This window comes from Eurosta solidaginis, chromosome 1, assembly GCF_040869045.1.
Source record: "Eurosta solidaginis isolate ZX-2024a chromosome 1, ASM4086904v1, whole genome shotgun sequence".
NCBI lineage: Eukaryota > Metazoa > Arthropoda > Insecta > Diptera > Tephritidae > Eurosta > Eurosta solidaginis.
In genome coordinates, this window is record NC_090319.1 from 2,746,852 (window position 1) to 2,768,378 (window position 21,527).

Here is a 21,527-nt window from a genome sequence, read left to right on the forward strand (position 1 = left end):
AGGATTATTTCAACTAATTGCAACACAATTTTTATCCTATTTGTAAGTGTACTTGATACCCCTTTTTGCCTAAGAAAGTGACAGGGTGGTTTAAATTGGCCTGAAGAAATTTCGAAAACTTTTACAGCCCATTATAAACAAAAATTCCTTGTGAGTGTTTTCACTTCTCCCTTTCCTCCGATTCTGAACGATGTTCGAAAAAGCGGAAACCGGTTATGGGAGAAAAGTAGGTATTATGAATGTGAGGGAGATTTCTCTGCCATTTCATAGGAGTTTTTTCACTAGTTAAATTAAAGGAATGCATCAAAATAGTTAAAGGAAATTGGTTATTTTAAGAAAGAACACTTATTTGTACAAATTTGTGCTAAAATATGTATTTACATTCTACCACAATATTCTCACTGTTAATACAACAACAACAACAACAACAACCACAATATTCTTTAAGTCGAAAAATATATCATAAGCAACGGAAGAGCTTTTCGCATATTTGATGCAGACATCCAGAAAGTGCGCAAGGGTTTTTTAAGAAGGCTTAAATCGATTTTGGTATATGGCGAAAGGCGAACTCAAATCGACTTGGCCGCCAGAAAATTGCTTTGCAGAATGAATGCTGGCAACTCCGGCGGATTTGTGTTATCCCGCCAGTCTTCTTATGCTCCTCTGTTGATGTTGCTATGGCACCAATTCATTACTCATTTCAGTGAATACAACATGAAATGCAATAATGTGCATTGTTTATACCTTATTTCTTAATTTCAAACAAATTGGCAACAATAATTAAACTTTACAATTTTTTAAACAAAATAAGAAATGCGCAACGAAATTTCAATTGACAAAACAGCTGACTTCGAAAATTCGAAATTCCTATTCCTAAATTATTCTTCTCCCTAGGAGAAAAGAATTGGAGGAGTTTTTCCGCGGGAATAAAAAAATCCGCGAGAACAAAATTCCGCGAGAATATTTAGAATTGGTCTGATAGACTTCCATATATCTAAATCATCAGTGTCAAAAAAAAATTTGATTGAGCCATGTCCGTCCGTCCGTCTGTCCGTTAACACGATAACTTGAGTAAATATTGAGATATCTTCACCAAATTTGGTACACGAGCTTATCTGGACCCAAAATAGATTGGTATTGAAAATGAGCGAAATCGGATGATAACCACGCCCACTTTTTATATATATAACATTTTGAAAAAACAAAAAAACCTGATTATTTAGTAAATAATACACCTAGAATGTTGAAATTTGACATGTGGACTAATATTGACTCTTGATAAAAATTTAAAAAAAAAATTGTAAATGGGCCTGTCACCGCCCACTTCTCATAAAATCAATTTTACAATTATTATTAATCATAAATCAAAAATCGTTAAACCTATCGTAACAAAATTCGGCAGAGAGGTTGCAAAGGAATGCTTTGAAGAAAAATTAACGAAATCGGTTGAGGACCACGCCCACTTTTATATAAAAGTTTTTAAAAGGGTCGTGGACAAATAAAATAAGCTATATATTTGCAAGAAAGAGCTTTATATCAATGGTATTTCATTTCCCAAGTGGATTTATAACAGTAAATAGGAAAAACTTCAAATTTTAAAAAATGGGCGTGGCACCGCCCCTTTTATGACTAAGCAATTTTCTATGTTTCGGGAGCCATAACTCGAAGAAAAATTAACTGATCGTAATAAAATTGGGTACACAAATTTTCCCTATGGTAGAATATATTTCTAGTAAAAATGGACGGGATCGGTTAAAGACCACGGCAACTTAGATATAAAACAAATTTAAAAGGCTCGTAGACTAGAATAATAAGCTATAACTTAGCAAAAAATACTTTTTAATCAATGATATTTCACTTATTAAGTTTTATTGTAAGAGGAAAAATGGGGAGACATTTTTTTTAAACGTGTTATGTAGAAAAGTAATTTATCTGAAATGAAATGCACAATTGAAGCTCACGCTGAGTATATAATGTTCGGTTACACCCGAACTTAGACACCTTTACTTGTTTTTTATATAAGTTTCTTACATATCGGATGAGTCTGATTAGAATATATAATCATTTGGCATTTCAATTTCGCAGGCAAGCAGGACAAAAAATCGTTTTCAATTTCCGAACTTTTCGTCTCTTTATAAAATAGCACTCTATATATGTACATACGTGAACCTAGTGAGTAAAACCCCTTTCCACAATCTAGTTAAAATTATTGAGACAAGCTGCATATCGTCATACTGTTGACACTTCCTACCTTGATTTTACACTTGGGATTTACGATTTCCCTACTCCATTCTAACACTAATCAAGGCAAACACAAACCATGAAATGATATCATTTGGAGGCATTTTTTTTTTTTCATGTTCAGAGCCTTTCATGTCGCAAGCGCAAAAAGGCGTATTCACTGCTTTCCTCAGCACAGTTAAAGAAATTCAAAAGTTGTGTTCAATAAACAATACGCACACGAAACGAAGCACTTGTTGAAAAAGAAAAATCATCATGCATAATTTAATTTTGTTTACTCTAAATATAGTTCATATATAAGTTTATTCAGAAGCCACAAATAATATGCATACAAATGTTAGGACATTTTACAATGGTCAATCTCCTCCCAATAAATACTATGGTGTATGATAAGAGATTGTGTAATAACTATAAAGTTAACATACAAAACATATATACATAAGTATACTTTTGACATCACAAACTCAGTTACTTGCACATATGTACAAACACTCTTACAATCTACATGCATAAGCAGCGATGAGGCATAATATGATTTCCCTGAGGACACCTAATCCATCTCCACCTCAGCCGGACCATATTTGGCTGCACAGGCTGCTCACTATCAAATCTTGCATTATATTTTTATATGACACTTTTGCTTATGCGATATGATAAGCTGCTTCTTACGATGACAATGGAAAGTGACAGCAAGTCAAATGGATTTGTATTGGCCGTTGTGCAGAAAAAATGCCCCCCACGAAACCGTGAACGCACTATAATTTCAGTTCTTTTTTATGCGCATCTTTTCTTAAGTGTTTACAAACTGACCGCTATCACTCACAGAAATCGATCTATGTATGCACAGGCATACCATACTTACGAACATGGGAAACGCCTATACTTTTTAAGGGTTTTTTTGTTTGTGTTATTGTTATATCGTTAGATATGTACATGGTACATCAAAATGACTAAGTTTACTGTGAGTGAATCTAAGAAGCGCGAATCAAATTTAATAAATTGATATAAGTGATAGTGACAGATAAAAATATGAATGCACGTATGTATGTTAAGTGTTAAAAAGATTATTTGATATGCGTACATATACATAAAAAAGTAGCCATAACAACCTAACCACCTCAGCTTTTTTTACAGCCGTGAGTTTACTTTATTAATCTTATGAGATTATATATAAATTTAAAGTTTTATATAAATTTAAAGTTCCAAAAATTTACCAAATAACTTCGCCGCAACTTTTAAACTTATGTTGAGAGAATCTCGAACAAAAATAGTTTTTATATTTTTTTAATCCTAAAAATACAGCTGAGTTGTTTTCTTATTTTTTTCTCCTTTTTCATCTTCTACTAAAAGAGTTGTAACCCTTTAAAGTATGCTTCGGCAAAGCATTACCGAATTATAATTAAAAAAAAGACAACAAATCAAAAAACAAAATGTATTGCAAACCTAAAAAAAGTAACATATTTCCAAGACTCTCAACAAAAGCTTGATTTGGTTTGTTGAGTGGTTTATTTTATGTAATTTCGATTGCAAATAGGATCGACCCAGTCCAAGGGGTTGATAAGTGCAATATAAAGCTTTACAGCTTCAAAGCTTCCGCAACCTAATTGTCAATCTCACCTACGCGAGTGGAATACTGTCACAAATATAAATGCATCATACACATATTTAGTAGGCGAGCCTCTGGCGACCCCAAGTTCCTCATGGAACTAGGGGTGGCGGACGGGATGGCCTAGAAGGTTTAATGTGGTCATATAAATCGTTTCCGATATGGTCGGCATAGTGCCTTAATGGTGCTTTGTTACCGGAACGTACCGGATCTATATCCGGCAAAGGACCATAAACATCGATAACACTTCCCAAAACCTTCGGGGAGTGTCTTTGTCGTTAATACAACAACATCGACCCAGGGCCCTTATCCTGTGACATGAATTAATGGCTGAGAGTATTCATTAGATATTTAATGTTTCATGATTTTTACGAATAGTTTGACGGATTAATATTTATCGTAGAGTTAGAGTATATAGTCAATATTTTTGAAATGTGGAACCTTATCAATTGAGAAAGAGTGCAAACTCGTGTGCAACTAAAAACATTTTTTGTAGATACATAATTTGTTCAATAGTTTGAAAGAAAAATTTTCTGCAAGTGACCCTGGAGATATACATATGTATATACAAATATACACAGAAAGAAACTATAAAAACTACATAATAGCTTCTACATGGAATGTTCAATTAAAAGAATCCTTCGTCATTTTGCAAGTTATTTTTATAAATCTACTAATATTAATATCATATTCAAGTTACTTGTCTACATTACTACTCTTCCTTTTTGGCTCTTTTACTTCCCGAACGTTGTGCTATAAAATGTTTATATTTATCTTCAACGAATCTAAAAACGGATTCAAACGCTGAATAAGAAGTCCATTCGTGTTTTTTATGACCAGCCGATACACTGTACATTTCACCTTCACCCGAATACATTTCGTGGTCGAGCGGTGCTGCATTCGATACCCAATTGCATGCAATATCCAACACCAATTTTTTTGCTGCTACTGGTATTTGAAAATGTGCAGAATCAGTTAGTGCTATGGCAAAGACTTTTTTTTCAAAGAAATCTTTAAATTGGTTAGCCTTAAATAAAATAAAAAATGAAACCGTTTAATAGTAGACTGAAAGTTGGCTCAATTATTTTCATTTACCAAATCCATTGCGATGGCACCACCATAGCTATGCGCCACAATAGCAACGCTCTCTGGATTACAACCTATTACATGTTTCTCAAACACATAACGTGCATGTTGTGAAGCAGATCCAAGACGTGGAATTGGTTTATTAACGCCATCAATCATGCGGTAATTGTCATTTGTATTTGTCACCAATATATCATATCCAAGTGATTCGGCTCGTACAATATATGGAAGCTGTGTACCATGCTCCAGTGAGTTGTTAATTATGAGACTGTAAGGATAAACAAATTAACAATATTAATGTGGGATTAGGTACTTAAGTACGAATTAGTCAACCAGACTGGGAGCAACCCTTTAACATAATCGTACAACTTGACGAAAGAAAGCCTATGATGGCCGACCTAGTCTAAACTGTCCGTTTTGAGAGAGATATAGCCCGTTGTCAGCCGTCGCCGTGTTGAGAAGTAAAACGTAAGAAGTGAATGTGTTTAATTGTTAACTGCTATTAATAACTTAAAATGACAAATGTTAAACCGAATGTAAAACAACTGACTAAATAAAATTTAAATTAATAGAATAAAAGCGAATTTAAATCGTAAAGACAACTTTTAATTAACATGAAATTCCAAATGGTGCCAGAATCGGGATGCGAACAAAATTCAAACGCCTTTAAATAAACAGAAATTTTTCTAAATAATTTTGATCCGGTGTGCGAAACTGAAACGCAAATTTGAAATATAAAAGTTAACAATTTAAAACAAAAAAGACGCAGTGATTCCGGCGAACAGCTGACAGGCTGTACCATATAGCACATAAAACACCGATAAGCAAACAGAGGCGAACTGACTGGCAGCAAGCAGAGGTGACGTGACTGACAACGAAGCAGGCAGAAGCAGTGGTAGCAGCAGCAAATCCAAGAGTAGAGGTGCCGTTATTTGTAGGCACATGTATATTGTGTACAGTATGATATGGAATTTTAATACAAACCTGGACTTTTATATCTATTTTAAATGTTTAAAGTGAATGTTTTATGTTGATAATACCCCATTAAACCCGAGTATCGGAAATTTTTTGAAATTGGAAAATCGTTCGAATATTTTAACGTACCTAGTTGCTCATAAATTTGAAGCAATTGTCTTATTTTATTAAGGTAGAGACAGGGTAAAAAATATCTGTAAAGAGAGTGTGTCCAAGTTTTATAAGGAAACGTACAAATTTAGCAATTTAAAAAGAAAATATTGTATGTAATATTCTATTTTATGTAAGCGGAAACGGTCTACAATGGAACGTAACGGGATTTTAGAACTTAACGTTGTAAGGCAAAGGTTGTCCGAGCTAGGTCTAGCCACCACTGGTAGAAAAGTCACTTTGCAAGACCGACTCCTAGAGCATTTCGCTCTTAACGTTGACAGTGAAAATGACGACGCGGGCAGTGATGATGATGCAGATTCCATTTACGACCCCGCTGGTTCGTCTCCATCAAGGGCAATACCAATCAGTTTTCCCACTCGTTGTACCTTTACCTTACGTGATATAGAAGATTCGTTAACCTTTTTTAGTGGTTTCGGGGCGCCGCAGATAGAAGAATTGTTGCAGAATTTTGAGCAAAACGCTTGTGCTGTGCAGTGGAACGATCTTCAAAAATTTATTTACGCAAAGCAGCTGCTGAAAGGAGCCGCACAACTATTTATACATAGTCAGGGTGGTGTCAGCTTAAGCTTATTAGCTTAATGCTTAAGATGATGCGGGAACAACCAAGTAAGCCCCTTCCAACCTTTGATTCGGGGGGCTGGTATAATGGTGTGAAGATGATAGCGTGCGACAACATCGCGAGCTTGCGGTGGCTGGAGGAAGTGGTTCCAAACCTCAAAAGGCAAGGCACGAACGCGCGGTTTGAGGTGGTGGATAAAGCGCAAATCCCCACGGTACCAAAAGTTAAGGTATGGATACCATGCGTGATGAAGTCGGAGGATACACTGCGACTTCTGCAGAATCAGAATCCGAACATGCCGACACAGGATTGGAAGGTACTTACTGTATCTCGGCCTACCGAGGATGGTCAGTTCTACATCTTCCAAATAAACAAGCAGGCGGAGGATATTTTGTACACGCAGCTTGGCAAAATGTTCTTTGGCACTGGCAAAATTTACATTCGAGGCAGGAAAAGAAGTCCCGAGGATAAAAACCCTAACACGCTAGAGGTGGGCGAAGTCGAAAATGACCTCAAAAGCCTATGGGAAAAAAGACAGGTGGAGGTCCCCGACGTCACCACGAATACGTGCTAGGAGAGGATCAACCGCTAAATGGTGCTCTGACTCGCACAGAGGAACACCCGGCACAACAGTCACGAGAGGCTGAAGGGGGCCTCGAATACTCTAAACCAAAAGGGCAAGGGGAGGACGACGACGTCAACACGAAGGTGCTGGAGGGGGACAAACAGCCCAATGGTGCTGCTAGTCCTACAGATAAACCTCCAACACAGTAAAGTGGCGTCGAGCTAACTCCTCCTAACCCTTGAGGAGGGTTCGTTTGACGTGGCGCTGATCCAGGAGCCGTGGCTCTCATCGGGAGGAAAGGTTTCTGGACTTAGCGCGCGCGAGTTTGGCGTTTACTACGCGCAAACGGAAGGACGGGTGCGAGCTGTAGTATTGGTAAGGAAACAGCTGCATTCATATATGCTGCCTAATTACACCACTGAGGATCTCGTAGCGGTGGCCGTTGAGCAAAAGAATAAGCAGGCATTTATCCTGGCGTCCTGCTACATGGCCCATGCTGCGGAGGTTCCACCGATGGAGTGCAAAAGGCTAGTACAGGAGGAAGAGCGTAAAGGGCGGTTGGTCATAGGCGCAGATGCAAATGCGCACCACAATGCGTGGGGAGGAGCAGATACGAACGATAGATGCGAATCTCTATTTTGTTACATCCTGCAAACCAATTTGCAGATAGCCAACAGAGGAAATATCCCTACATACATTGGTCCAACATCCAGCAACGTTCTGGATATTACATTGAGCTCCGAGCGTGATATATCAAGGTATGATTGGATGGTTCTTGATAGGATAGACCATCCTTTTCCGACCATGCGTATATCAGCTTCAGGATCCCCCTAAAGGGGGTAGAGAAGGGAGGAACCTTTAGAAACCCTAGGTCAACGAACTGGACTAAATTCCAGAAACATGTAAAAACAAAACTGGGACAACCCAAAGAGGTTGCTAATGTAGAGGAACTGGAGGAGTCGAATAAATTCCTAACAAGGACGCTTATGACTGCGTATAACAAAGTTTGCGCTCTAAGAAGATTCAGAGGAAAAGCAAAGCCGCCATGGTGGAGCAATGAGCTGAGTCTTCTAAGAAGACACGTAAAAGTAATGTTTAAGCTCGCAAAGACCGCGGAAAGCGAAGCGTGTCAGGACGAGTACAGGGATCTACTTAGGATCTACAAGCGTGAAATTACCAGGGCGAAGAGAAACTCATGGAAAAGTTTCTGTACGGACATAGAGTGCTCCAGCGAAACAGCACGGTTGAAAAAAGTCCTGGCAAAGGAAAACATAGTCCAGGGACTAATAAATAAAGAGATCGGGGAATCGTCACGTAATAGTGAGGAATCCCTTGAGGTGCTTCTCGACACACATTTCCCATCGGGAGATGGTTTAGAAGAGCCAGCAGACATCACTCACACTTCGATCACGGAGCGGGTAGTGCCGGGCTTGGTGACCGATACCAAGATGGAATGGGCAGTGAAAACGTTTTCTAGGTTTAAATCGCCGGGCTCAGATGGTATACTCCCGGCCATGCTACAAGTTTCAAGTATGGCGGTCGTGGAATGGCTTAAAATAATATTCGATGGATGCATAAGGCTGAATCATGTACTGCACTCTTGGAGAACTGCTCGTGTAGCTTTCCTACCAAAGGCGGGGAAGATCGGTCACGTGTATCCCAAAGACTATAGACCCATTAGCTTAACATCATTTCTGCTCAAAACCTTTGAGAGGCTGATAGATGTGTACATAAAGTTCAACGTGGATGAAAAGCTGCTCTCCACAACACAGCATGCGTACAACAGAGGCAAGTCAGTAGACACCGCATTGTATACTACCACCCTATAGCATAGAGAAATCCCTGGAATATAAGGAGTATGCTCTAGGAGTTTTTTTTGACATTGCCGGGGCTTTTAATAATGTTTCTAAATGGGGGATTATGGATGGTCTTAATAACATTAAAGTACATCCCGCCTTAATCAGATGGATCATTGCAGGAAGATTACATCAAATGGGGATTGTACGATGCCACGAAATCAGTGGACAGGGGCACGCCGCAGGGAGGGGTGCTATCACCTCTGCTGTGGACGCTGGTCATCAAACAACTGCTCAGACGATTCGATGAGGGACCCGTAAAACTTACGGCTTACGCAGATGACGTTGCAATTGTCATAAGTGGTAAGTGCCTTCAAACGATTAGTTCTTTGATGGATCGGCTCTTCAGGATATTCATACCTGGGCATCTAATGTCGGCTTGAAAATCAATGCGGAGAAGACGGATATAGTATTGTTTATAAGGAGGTACAAGTTCACAAATTGGACCAGGCCTAAGTTAGGAGGGGTGACCTTACAGGACAAACCTTGCACAAAAAATCTAGGAATCATCCACAGTAAGCTGTCATGGAAGCTCAACGTGGAGGAGAGGGTGAAGAAGGCTTCAACGGTACTCTATGCATGTAAAATAATGCTGGGGTGTACGAGGGGCTTATCGCCCTCTCTACTATGGAGTACTTGTTTGGTGGAGAGCCACACAAAAAACAAAATACCTCAAAAAATTAGAGGGGGTATGCAGACTATCGATGCTTAGCATTACGGGAGCCCTGAAAACAACCCCGACGGCTGCACTGTATGCCATTCTGCACTTTCCACCTGTAGACCTGGTAGCAAAGAATAAAGCATTAACGACCGCAACCTCGGCGCTTCGGGGCAGCTTGAGCGCCGACCATATGGCCATAATAGTATAGCGTCATCAATCACAAGACGAAGAGACTACCTGGCTCCCTATCTGCGCTTCGAGGGAGATCTTAAGGCCACAATAAAGGGGACGGTTGGCGCAAGGGAGCGCAAATGACGGACGAGGCGATACATGTGTAAACTGATGGTTCCAAAGTAGTGGAAGGAGTAGGGTCTGCGGTATACTGCGCTGATCCGGAAATAAGCAGATCCTACAGGCTGCCGGATTACTGTAGCGTTTTCCAAGCGGAAATATTAGCCGTAACCAAAGCGGTAGAAACCCTGGAAGATAATAGCTTAAGCTGCAACCGTGTTAACTTTTATATTGACAGTCAAGCAGCAATTAAGGCAATAATCTCGCATATCACAGCATCTAAATGCGTGTTAGAGTGTAAGCAGTCTCTGGAGAGAATCGGGACAGGGAGAAGCATTCATCTATATTGGGTCCCAGGCCATATAGGAATAGATAGGAATGAAAAAGCAGATGAACTAGCTAAAAAGGGCGCATCCCTTGAAGCTTGCTCCGTATACGTCCCAATTAGATTGGGCGAGGAAAAGGCGTGGGTTCAAGCGCGGGGCTGTAAAGTGTCGAAGATTATGTGAAGATCTTACAACCTTAGACTAACATAGTTGCTTCTATCATTAAAAAGAGAGGACTGTATACTCCAGACGGGTATTCTGACTGGACACTGCCTTCTGGCGTCACATGCCTTTAAATTAGGCTTGGTCAGTGATAGCAGATGTAGAAAGTGCGGGTTGGAGGAGGAAACGATCGAGCACGTTCTGTGCTCGTGCCCTGCACTTGCCGGGCTAAGACTCCAGCTATTAGGAGTGATACAGCTGTCAGATCTAGAAACAGCAAGTGGCTTAAGTCCTAGGAAGCTGCCAGTATTTGCCAAGAGGACGGAGTTATTTTATAACATAGGTCCTGGTTTTTGATAGGGTTTTTCAGTTTGGTCGTTAAAACAAACTTCTGGTAACACTACGGATTCAATCAGTCTATGTGAGGTCCTCATGGACCGGCCAGTTCAAGCTAACCTAACCAGGGTGGTGTCACTAGTTGGAGTTCGTTTCTGCAAGCACTAAAGTCCGAGTTTGGTACTAAAGTATTGTCGATAGAAGTTCATAGGGCTCTAATGAATAGGCGCAATCGTAGCAATGAAGACTATAGAAAATATTTGTACTCGTTGATGGAGATAGGAAAGCCAATAGGTCTTGAGGAGATGAGCCTCATCGATATTTTATAGAAAGTATCCCCGACTCTAAACAAAACAAAATGAATTTTTATTTGGCGAAGTTTGTTAGCCAATAGAAAGAACACGAACGAAAGGGTCCGATCAAGTCGCCAACAAGCAACCACATCGAACCCGAATAGACTGAGTATAGGAGAGAGCGGTCCTACCAATCAGGGCGCTCGTAAAGATGTAGGAAAGAAGTGTTTTAAGTGAGGTAGTAGTTCTCATCTAGCCAAGGAGTGTCGGGAACCGTTCAAATGTTTTAGGTGTGCCCGGACACCGATCTACCGACTGTCCGACCGCTCCAGCTGCAATTAAAATGGAAAGTCACAACGCGAATACTTTGGGCGCAGAAGGTTGTTGTAAGCCAAGTAGGTGTGGTAGATGTGTTTTTGTTGACTTGACCTGCGATCAGGTTACCTTTCCAGCGTTGACCGGCACTGGGTGTGATCTCTGCCTAATGCGATACGACACCTTGCTAAGATTGGATGAAGATATTGAGCTGGATAAAGATCGGCGCCGTCTGATCGGTGTTGGACAGGGCGGTTTGACCACGTTGGTTAGCTTCACTAAGTCGGTTAGCGTAGATGGGTTGTTGTTGGAGGTGAGGTTCCATGTGACCAGAGAGCGAGACATGGTATACGCAGCAGTGATTTGCAATGACATCCTGAAGCAGGTAACCTTGGTTGTCAGTGAGGACCTAGTAGAGTTGAAGCCGAAGATACAGGAGAGTGGTACATGTGGCACTATGAGCGAACAATCGATGGAAGGTAACGAGTTGTGGGACGAGTTTGGTTCCTTGTGCGCAGCAGTAGCGATCGAAAGGGAAGAACGTGATATAGAGTTGTCACATCTCCACATCTCAGTTGGGAAAAGGCGAGTACAGTGAAGCGATTGGTGAAAGATTATACGCCGAGGAAGATGCAGCGATCTCCAGTAGAGATGAAGATCTTGGTGATGGACGATGTAGCCATTTATTCAGGGCCAAAGCGAATGTCGTTCGCGGACAGACGTATCGTTGATGAGCAGGTGGCATCGTGGTTAAGGGAAGGAATCGTCCATCGAAGTAAGTCGGAGTATGCCTCCGGACAGACTTTACATTTTCAGAGTTCTACAGGAACTACGTATGGAACCAGAAGATACTGGTGCCGGTGCGTGCCGAATTTAATCCTTCAAACAACTGTCCATAATCACAACACCTACTAAGCCTTGGCGTTGTGTTTTCTAAGTTATAACATCAAATAGCTTCTTTAAAAAACTTACCTTCTTGCCCATTGACCCGCTCTCACATAACCACTACCATGTATTAAGACCATTAGTTTTTTCGGTTCCACAAGCTTTGCTGGTTTTGTGAAAATGAATGTTGCTTGCTCTTGGGGAACATCGTCCGGCACATAAACTCTCCTTAAGCCATTTTGTTCTAATAAATCGTAGACTATATCCGGAATTTGCTGAAGCAGAGAAAGGAAGAGTTGAAAAGTGTTTTATGTATCGAAATATCCATAAGAAATGTATATTTACCTCTGCTAGCTTATCATAATGCTCTTGATTTTTTGCATGATCATCAGAAATGGTAAAATGAAATGGCTCATTGCCAGGTTCGCCGGTCGCCTCGTCTATCTTTCGCAGCTGTCCATCTGAGCATAAACATTTAACATCAAATATACACACACATATGTACATCTCCTATTTGCTGTTGCTAATGAATTTCAGTTCTTACCTGCATTGAAAGCATAACCAAATTCACGCAATTTTTTCAAGGCCCGACCACTTTTTTCAGCTGAAGACATATTTCTACACTCACTCCCACTTGGCGGTTGTGCTGACTTTTAATTACAATAAAAAAATGAAAGTTGTGAACCAATTAAACTCTTTCATTGGTTACGAGCTTAAGCCCTTATACAGAACGTCAAATGGGTTATGAGTTAAGGGTTAATAATAATGATTCTTTTGTTTAAGAACATTTTAAACATTATCAATCACTAGAATTGTTTAATATTTGGAAAATAATCACAGGCAGCTAATCACAAAAAGGTTAAGTGTTGCATCACAACTAAAAAATCTGTACAAGGTCAATTAAAACTTACTAAGAATCTAATATATTCTTCCCTGAGGCGGCGCACTTTTTATCTGTTTTCAACAAGAATTGTTTGTTTACCTTTTGTTTACTGCGCCAAAAATACAATGCGGCTGACCAAAATCGACGTAAAAAATTTGGCATTTCAATTAAGAAAACAGCTGAGCCAGTTCAAGGACAGTTATGCCATATGTAACTGAGGGATAGATGGCGCCGTACATCGCTACAATGGCGAAATATTATTTCCGCTTTTAATAGAATAAATTAATCGGATTATACCAAAGAAATTTCAATTTCTTTGCTATTATTGCGATCTCTTGAATATTATATCTAATACTCTGGACTCATACAATGAGTCATAAAATTTAACTTGCTCTTTTTGAATACCATCAATAATTAAGACATTGATAATTGAAACATGTTAGGCAAAGAGCCTTCGAAACGATTACTAGATGCTAGCACTACCCCCATCAGACAATAGTAGTGCGCTCTCAAGGCAGTCGGTTCTATGTACTGCATCGACTCGGGATTTTTACCGACCAAGGACTGTCATTTCAGTGTAACCCCATTTAATTTGTTGCGTCCCTCCCACAAATTGTCATCTCCCCAGCGGCTCCTTGAAACGGGACTGCTCCATATTCTTTTGCTCCGGGAAGGTATCGAACCCAATCCGGTCCGTCTCTTGACCCCGGTCCTGAGAAAAGGTTTTGTTGCATCTGCCGGAAAAGAAATCTTTTTAGGACTGTCATACCCTTGTCAGTGTGTCTCGTGTAAGGGATGGTTGCATCGGACAGGTTGTTCTGGGCTAGATCCCAAAACCAGACTTATAAATATTTTGTGGATCCTTGCTGTATACGCCCTAGGGCGTCCCGTAGTCTACGCCTTAGCGCCCCTCCCCCTACCTTCAAGCAGCCCCACTACTCAGCAAGCCACAACAAGCACCCGCTGCTGCTCGCGCCCCACGGCGCCACCAACTCTTACGGCTTCCCCCACTCATACCTACAATCTCCATAGTAGAGTCGGGAGCAATTCCGAGCATCAGCTCCTGCCTCCGTATTCTCCCCCCTCTTTTCCGGCAGTAATTGTGTAGGTCAGGGCAACAGACTCTTAGTCCCTACCTCCCTTTGCACCGTTTGCCAGCACAGAATATATATGTTTGCGACATCCGCCCAATGCAGCTCCTGCCATGGATGGTGCCACTTTCCTAGATGTTCTGGTCTCCGCGACGGCAACCCCCGATGGGTTTCATTGCGCCATGTTGCCAGACCGCATACCCAAATACACCGGGTACCCCAATTCTTACCCAAGGACGTCCAGTCCCAGGGGCCACAGCAGCAGTTGCGTCCTAGCCTTCCACAACCCAGGCGTAGTCACCCGTCACTTACCCCCAGAGTGGCGACGTCTCCCCCTATTCTCCTCAGAATTCTGCAGTTAAACTATAATGGATTAACTGGGAAGATCACGGAGATAGTCGATTTCATGAAGCGGCACAACATCCGCATTGCTGCAATTCAAGAGACTAAACTCACAGCAAGATCTGTTCTGCAGACCTGTTCTGGGTATAATTTCCACAGAAAGTTCGCGAGAGCGGAAATGGAGGCGGCCGCGCGTTTATCATACACCACTCTGTGCAATATCACATATTTGATCCTGACATCGGCCGCAGTGACAGTGTCTTAGAACGTCAAGGTTTATCTGTCCGGTCATGCGATGTAAACCTAGAAATCATCAACATCTACTTCACTCCTGACACCTGCTGCTCCAGTGGATACCGCCCTAATATCAGCACCTTACTCACTGGCAAAAATCGCATTATCTTAGGCGATTTCAATGCCCATCATGATCTATGGCATTCAAATTTGCGGGCGGAAAGTAGGGGTGAGATGTTGGCGGAAGAAACGACGTTCTGCACAATAAACGGAGACGCCCCCACACGTATGGTAGGAAGCTGTCACAGTTCGCCAGATATATCAATCGTGAGCACAGAACTCGTAAACTGCGTCAACTGGCAGCCGATGGTAACATTGGCATCCGCCCACCTGCCTATACTTATTTCGCTCGAGCGTGCCGCCTACTTCATCGTCACAGAAAAACGCACTTTCATTAACTTTAAAAAAGGAAAGTGGGACGAATACAAATCCTTTACAGACAACCGCTTTGCTGCCCTTCCTATCCCGACTGATACCCGCCAATGGGAGCGTGCTTTCCGCAAAATCATTGAATCCGCCTCGGCTCGTTTCATTCCCGCCGGTAGAGTTCCCGAAATTTGGCCCCACTTCCCGGCGGAGGCCGCAAGTTTAGCGAGAGAACGTGACCTTATAAGACAGCTCGATCCCGGCGACCCCCAAATAAGGGATATAAACCAACGCATCAGATTGCTTGTGGATGAACACAAGCGGGCGAAATGGGAGGAGCACCTAAGCGGTTGTAACCTCTCTGCCGGTGTAGGTAAACTTTGGTCCACCGTAAAGTCCCTCTCGAATCCGTCTAGGCACAATGACAAAGTTTCCATCGCCTTTGGCGATAAAGTGCTGTCGGATGCGAAAAAATGCGCGAGCGCTTTCTGCCGACAATATATAATGCATTCTACGGTCGACAAAGATAGACGGAGGGCTAACAGACACGCACATAAACATAAATTTAGCGCGTCACCAATTACCATCACCACCAAAGAGGTTGAGGATGCCATCGGTCATGCTAAACCATCCAAAGCAGTGGGACCAGACGGCATAGCCATGCCGATGCTTAAAAGCCTACGTAAAGAGGGTTTCATATATTTAACACATGTCTTCAACCTGTCTCTTTCCACCTTTGTCATTCCCGAAAAATGGAAAATTGCCAAGGTGGTCCCGCTACTAAAGCCTGGGAAACCAGCTAACATAGGAGAGTCATATCGCCCGATAGCCGTTTTGCTCCCCTACTTCAAAGCAAATTTGCAGCTAGCCTGTTATGGCTTCAGAAAACTCCATAGCATATCTAAGCTACCTTCGCCACCAGAATGAGTTACTATTGTTTTCTACGCCGATGACTGCACAATAATGGCCACAGGCCCAGGCCCATAGATCGATGAGCTTTGCAACAGAATAAACGGCTACCTCCCTGATCTCTCCAGTTTTTTCGCCTCGCGAAACCTGGCATTATCACCGACTAAATCTTCCGTGACCTTATTTACAACATGGGCGTCCCAAATGTCGACCATTTTGAACATCCACGTCGATGGCACTACGCTACCGACTGTCCTACACCTCAAAATCTTGGGTGTGACGTTTGATCAGGATCTACATTTTGGTGAGCATGCAGCCGCAATTATATCGAAAATCCAGAGCCGTAATGAAATCCTCAAATCCCTTGCTGGCTGTACTTGGGGAAAAGACAAAGGAAACGCTCATTACCACATACAAAGCAATTGACCAGCCGATTGCATGCTACGCGTCCACTAAATGGTCGCCAAGCCTAAAAACTACTCACTGGAAGAAGCTACAGGCCTCACAAAATACTGCTCGCCGAACCGCCACGGGCTCTCTTCTTATGTCCGCAGAACACCATCTACATAATGAGGCGAGAATGCTCCCCATCAGGGAGAGAAATGAGATGCTAACGAAACCAGAACCAGAAACCTGGGCATCCCAACAGATATCTCATTGATGAGCCAACACCGCCTAGGCGCTTAATGAGTCATCTCCGTAAGCATTTTGAGGAAATACGGCACCTGAGAACACAGCCGTATGAAGCAAAAAGCACAAGCAGGTCCTCAGTGGACTCCACAAACAGGCGTCGCACCTTTATGCCAGGAATTTCCCGGTGAATCCAGTACTCAAAGAACAGTACCCAAAACTTGTGGAAGAGGAACGCATACTCCCTATGGAAACGCGAGTCACTCTAGCTCAACTTCGTTCTGGATACTGTAACAGGCTAAACTCCTATCTATCCAGAATCAACCCCGACATACAAAATCTATGCCCCGTTTGCAATGTGTCCCCACATGACACCAACCATCTCTTTAATTGTAATGTGGAACCAACGCCTCTAAGACCCCTTTCATTATGGTCCACCCCTATTGAAACAGCAAGTTTCCTTGGACTCCCGTTAGAGGATATTGATGACAATTTGTGATTGGTCGCATCTACTAGGTGGTGCGCAGCACAGCTACAACAACAACAACATAGTAGTGATTCAAGGAATTCAGCCAAGGAAAGTCCTGAAAATGGTTCTAGCTCTGGAAAACGGAGGCGTTGTGTTGACATATTATCGAAGAGGCTACACAGTGAGGAAATTAAATTTGCTAAAAGTGTGATTGGTAGAGATGGAACACCTGAATTTGATCAGTTCTTAGATTTTTTAATTAGAGAAAAAAGACTAGAAGTTCTGAAAACAAATGGAATAAACCCAGCTAATATGTCCAGTATTTTACATAGAGCACGAGCTAATGCTACAAAAGCTTTTAAAGAATTATATGATCTTTGGCTTGATGCAGAAGTAAATAAAACTCAATATTTAGAACAAAGATGGGGAAGAAAGTTTTACGCTACATACCTTATCTGGTATATTAAGTAGAGCAGGAGTTAATGCTAAGGATGCTTTAAAAAATTTCACGATCTGTATTTTAATGTAAAAGGAGAAAGAACAGAACTTTTAGATGATTTCTATAAGGAAGGTTTTAAGCCAATCAACTTATCGTGTATGTTATGTGGATCAGGGGTTCGTACTTCTTCTAATTTAAAAAAATTGCATATTGTTTGTTTTAATGAGAAAAGTGAAAAAAAACAAAGCTTTTAGCTGATTTCTATAAGGGAGGTTTTAGGCGATATGATTTATGTAGTATAGTGAGTGGATCAGCTGTTGGCTTAAAAAAATTTCGTAATTTTTGTTTTATAGGAGAGACAAAAAAGTATTTATACCATTTTTTAATAACACAGCAAGTAATTTATCTGAGATATTACACGGAGCGCAACCTAATATATGTTCTGCTTTAAAAAATTTTCATGATGTTTGGTTTGATGAGACGAGAACACAGCTTTTAGATGATTTTTATAAGGAAGGTTTTAGGGGGAATTATCTATCAAATGTATTATCCATGGCAGGAAATAATGCCTCTTTTATTTTAAGAAATTTTCAAACATGTTTTAAAGAAAATTATTTAAATCACTTCTTCGCCGAGGAAAAAATGACTGTATTTTGAAGGATCAAAACCCTCTCAACATAATCTTTAAATTTAGGGGTGGACATTAGCAACTTTTTTGTATGGGGACCAACCCAGTCTAATGTATATACACACATAAATTCCTGGCGTCATACATTCATTACAAGGAGTATAGCTGCAATGCTACTGAGTTCTTAAACAATGCAAGGAGACTTTTAATGCAGCTATTCTCTGTCTAATGGTATAAGGTTTAAGTAAAACACACTGACAATTTGTTTTCTTGTTTTTTTTTTTTTTTTTTGTTGTAAACATTTACAAATTGATTCAGAATCCAATTATTTATAACCTTTTTGCCTCCAACATTTATATACGTTCTTTTTCTGGAAGAAGTTAAAGAAATTATATGATATTGAAAACGCTTTATATCGTTTCACAAAGTAAGTTTACTTTACGCCACTTGTAAAAACCTTTATAGAAATGCCTGTGGAGAAATATGAATGGCACAGTAGTTTACATACATAAGGTTATCTATATCTATATATATAAAAATGAATGTCCGTTTGTGTGAGGCTTATAGAATTAAAAACTATCCGGTCGATTTTGTTCAAACTTTCACATAAGTTGCGTATACCACGCGGTGGTTTGCACATAGGTTTGGTTGTGATCGACGTACAGGGTCTCGATATATAGGCCAAAACATGGACCCGGGTTCCCTTAGAATGTGTTTATAGACTATGGATATCAGATAGTTGTTGACGAGTGCTTTATGAGAGGGTAATTTTCATACCCTCGGGTGATAGGGTCTCGATATATAAGCCAAAAAGTGGACCCGGGTACACCTAGAATATGTTTATAGAATATGGATAACAAATGAAAGCTGTTGATGAGTGCCTTAGTTAAGGGTAATTTTCATACCCCTGGGTGACTAGAGTTTCGAGATATAGGGCAAAACGTGGGCCCGTGAAGCCTATATAGTGTTTTTACATTATGGGTATCAAATTGAAGCTGTTGATGAGTGCTTTAGTACAGGGTAGTTTTCATACCTATTGGTGAATAGGGTCTCGAGATATAGGCCAAAACGTGGATCAGGGTAACACTAGGATGTGTTTTTACATTATGGGAATAAAACTGAAGCTGTTGATGTGTGCTTTAGTACACCGCTGGGTGACTAGGGTATCGAGATATAGGCCAAAACATGGGCCCGGATACCCCTAGAATGTGTGTGTATTATGGATATCAAATGACAGCTGTTGCTGAGAGCTTTAAGGTATTTTTCATAATGATATTCGATTTAGTCGCATCAACCTGGCAAAACTGATAAATATGCATGCGAAGCCGAAATAAAGACATGAATTAATAATACCCACATACCTATTTACATACGTCCTATTCGATTTGCCTGAAATTTGGTATATAACTTTGCCCATATTAGTATTTATGATGCTTTTTCCGGGAAATAGACCAGAGACGGGCTGGGACTGGGATTAGGACTAGCAATGGGACTGAGACTGGGACTGAGACTCGGAATTAGACTGAAACAAAATACATACCACCCTCTGGGACTGGCAATAAGAGATGAAGAAGAATTCGGAAAACTTGAGAGAAGAGAAAAGAGAGAATTATACTGAGAAAGAGGTAGAATGAGACGAAGATTGAGATAGATGAAGTTAAAAATATGGAGGGAGGAGTAATACAAAGATAAGGAAAAAGTGTAGAGGGGGGAGGGCAGAGTTAGACGGAAAAAGCTTATTAAAATATATGCAGATAGACCAAAGTTAGGGCAGAGCAACATCTGCCGGGTCTGCTAGTTGAATTATAATTTAAAAAAAATGATAAAGACTAGATTATTGTTTAGTTATTGTAAGCCTATAATGTAGTCGTGAGTTTATATTTTGGTTGAGTATGGGAGAGTGTCCAGTAACTCTCAATACAAGGTAGGGTAGGGTTTGAGAATACATTCAGAGGAGTAATGACACCTATCTCCTCCACACGCTGATATGTTGATGCACAACTTTCCTTCGGCATAGTTCTTTTGGACTGGGATTAGGACTAGCAATGGGACTGAGACTGGGACTGAGACTCGGAATTAGACTGAAACAAAATACATACCACCCTCTGGGACTGGCAATAAGAGATGAAGAAGAATTCGAAAAACTTAAGAGAAGAGAAAAGAGAGAATGAGACTGAGAAAGAGGTAGAATGAGACGAAGATTGAGATAGATGAAGCTAAAAATATGGAGGGAGGAGTAATACAAAGATAAGGAAAAAGTGTAGAGGGGGAGGGCAGAGTTAGACGGAAAAAGCTTATTAAAATATATGCAGATAGACCAAAGTTAGGGCAGAGCAACATCTGCCGGGTCTGCTAGTTGAATTATAATTTAAAAAAAATGATAAAGACTAGATTATTGTTTAGTTATTGTAAGCCTATAATGTAGTCGTGAGTTTATATTTTGGTTGAGTATGGGAGAGTGTCCAGTAACTCTCAATACAAGGTAGGGTAGGGTTTGAGAATACATTCAGAGGAGTAATGACACCTATCTCCTCCACACGCTGATATGTTGATGCACAACTTTCCTTCGGCATAGTTCTTTTTTGTTGTGTGTTAAGACCTTCACCTTAGGTTTTTCATTTCTCTCCTGTATGAAGTCCTTCCGATTCTACTACGCTAGTTAATAGAGTAAATAACGAAAACAGGCTGTGTAATTTTTGTTTCTCGGAATTCGATGCTTTGTCTTTAGACGGTTTAGTTCCGCGTAGTGCATGAAATAATGTGGTTATATATAGATGCTTATACTACGGTGGATCGCAGTCCCGAGTGACTAAGCCCGGTCAACGCAAGCATGCACGCCCGCTCCGAGCTCCATAGTGTCAATTGAAGAATGAAGCAGCAAATAATATATATATATATATATATATATATATATATATATGACATGGTTAAGCTAATATTATTAATTTGTTATGGGAGGACCTACAAAAAGACCTAGTGACAGAGAGTATATCAAAGCTTTTTATTGAAATGTGGCAAATATCAAAAGTAAATACTTATACTTAGTAACTGCTTTGAAATAAAGAAATATGTATACCTTCACTGTTAAAACTTTTTTATTTTTTGATCTGTTCATTGCTTGAGATTCCACCCGACCTGTCGCATG

The 21,527-nt window shown here is 40.6% G+C and overlaps 1 protein-coding gene across 1 annotated transcript; it reads right to left on the minus strand.

Annotated features, from left to right (window-relative positions):
* Nucleotides 1-4,491: 4,491 nt before the first annotated feature.
* On the minus strand, nucleotides 4,492-13,371 carry LOC137246231 (FAM172 family protein homolog CG10038). The gene is made up of 6 exons (XM_067777332.1): nucleotides 13,243-13,371; nucleotides 12,876-12,981; nucleotides 12,677-12,792; nucleotides 12,419-12,606; nucleotides 4,943-5,201; nucleotides 4,492-4,874 (listed from the first exon to the last, which is right to left on the minus strand). Exons 2-6 carry the CDS (start codon nucleotides 12,943-12,945, stop codon nucleotides 4,560-4,562), a joined length of 948 nt encoding a protein of 315 aa, XP_067633433.1. The 5' UTR covers nucleotides 12,946-12,981; nucleotides 13,243-13,371; the 3' UTR covers nucleotides 4,492-4,559.
* Nucleotides 13,372-21,527: the final 8,156 nt, after the last annotated feature.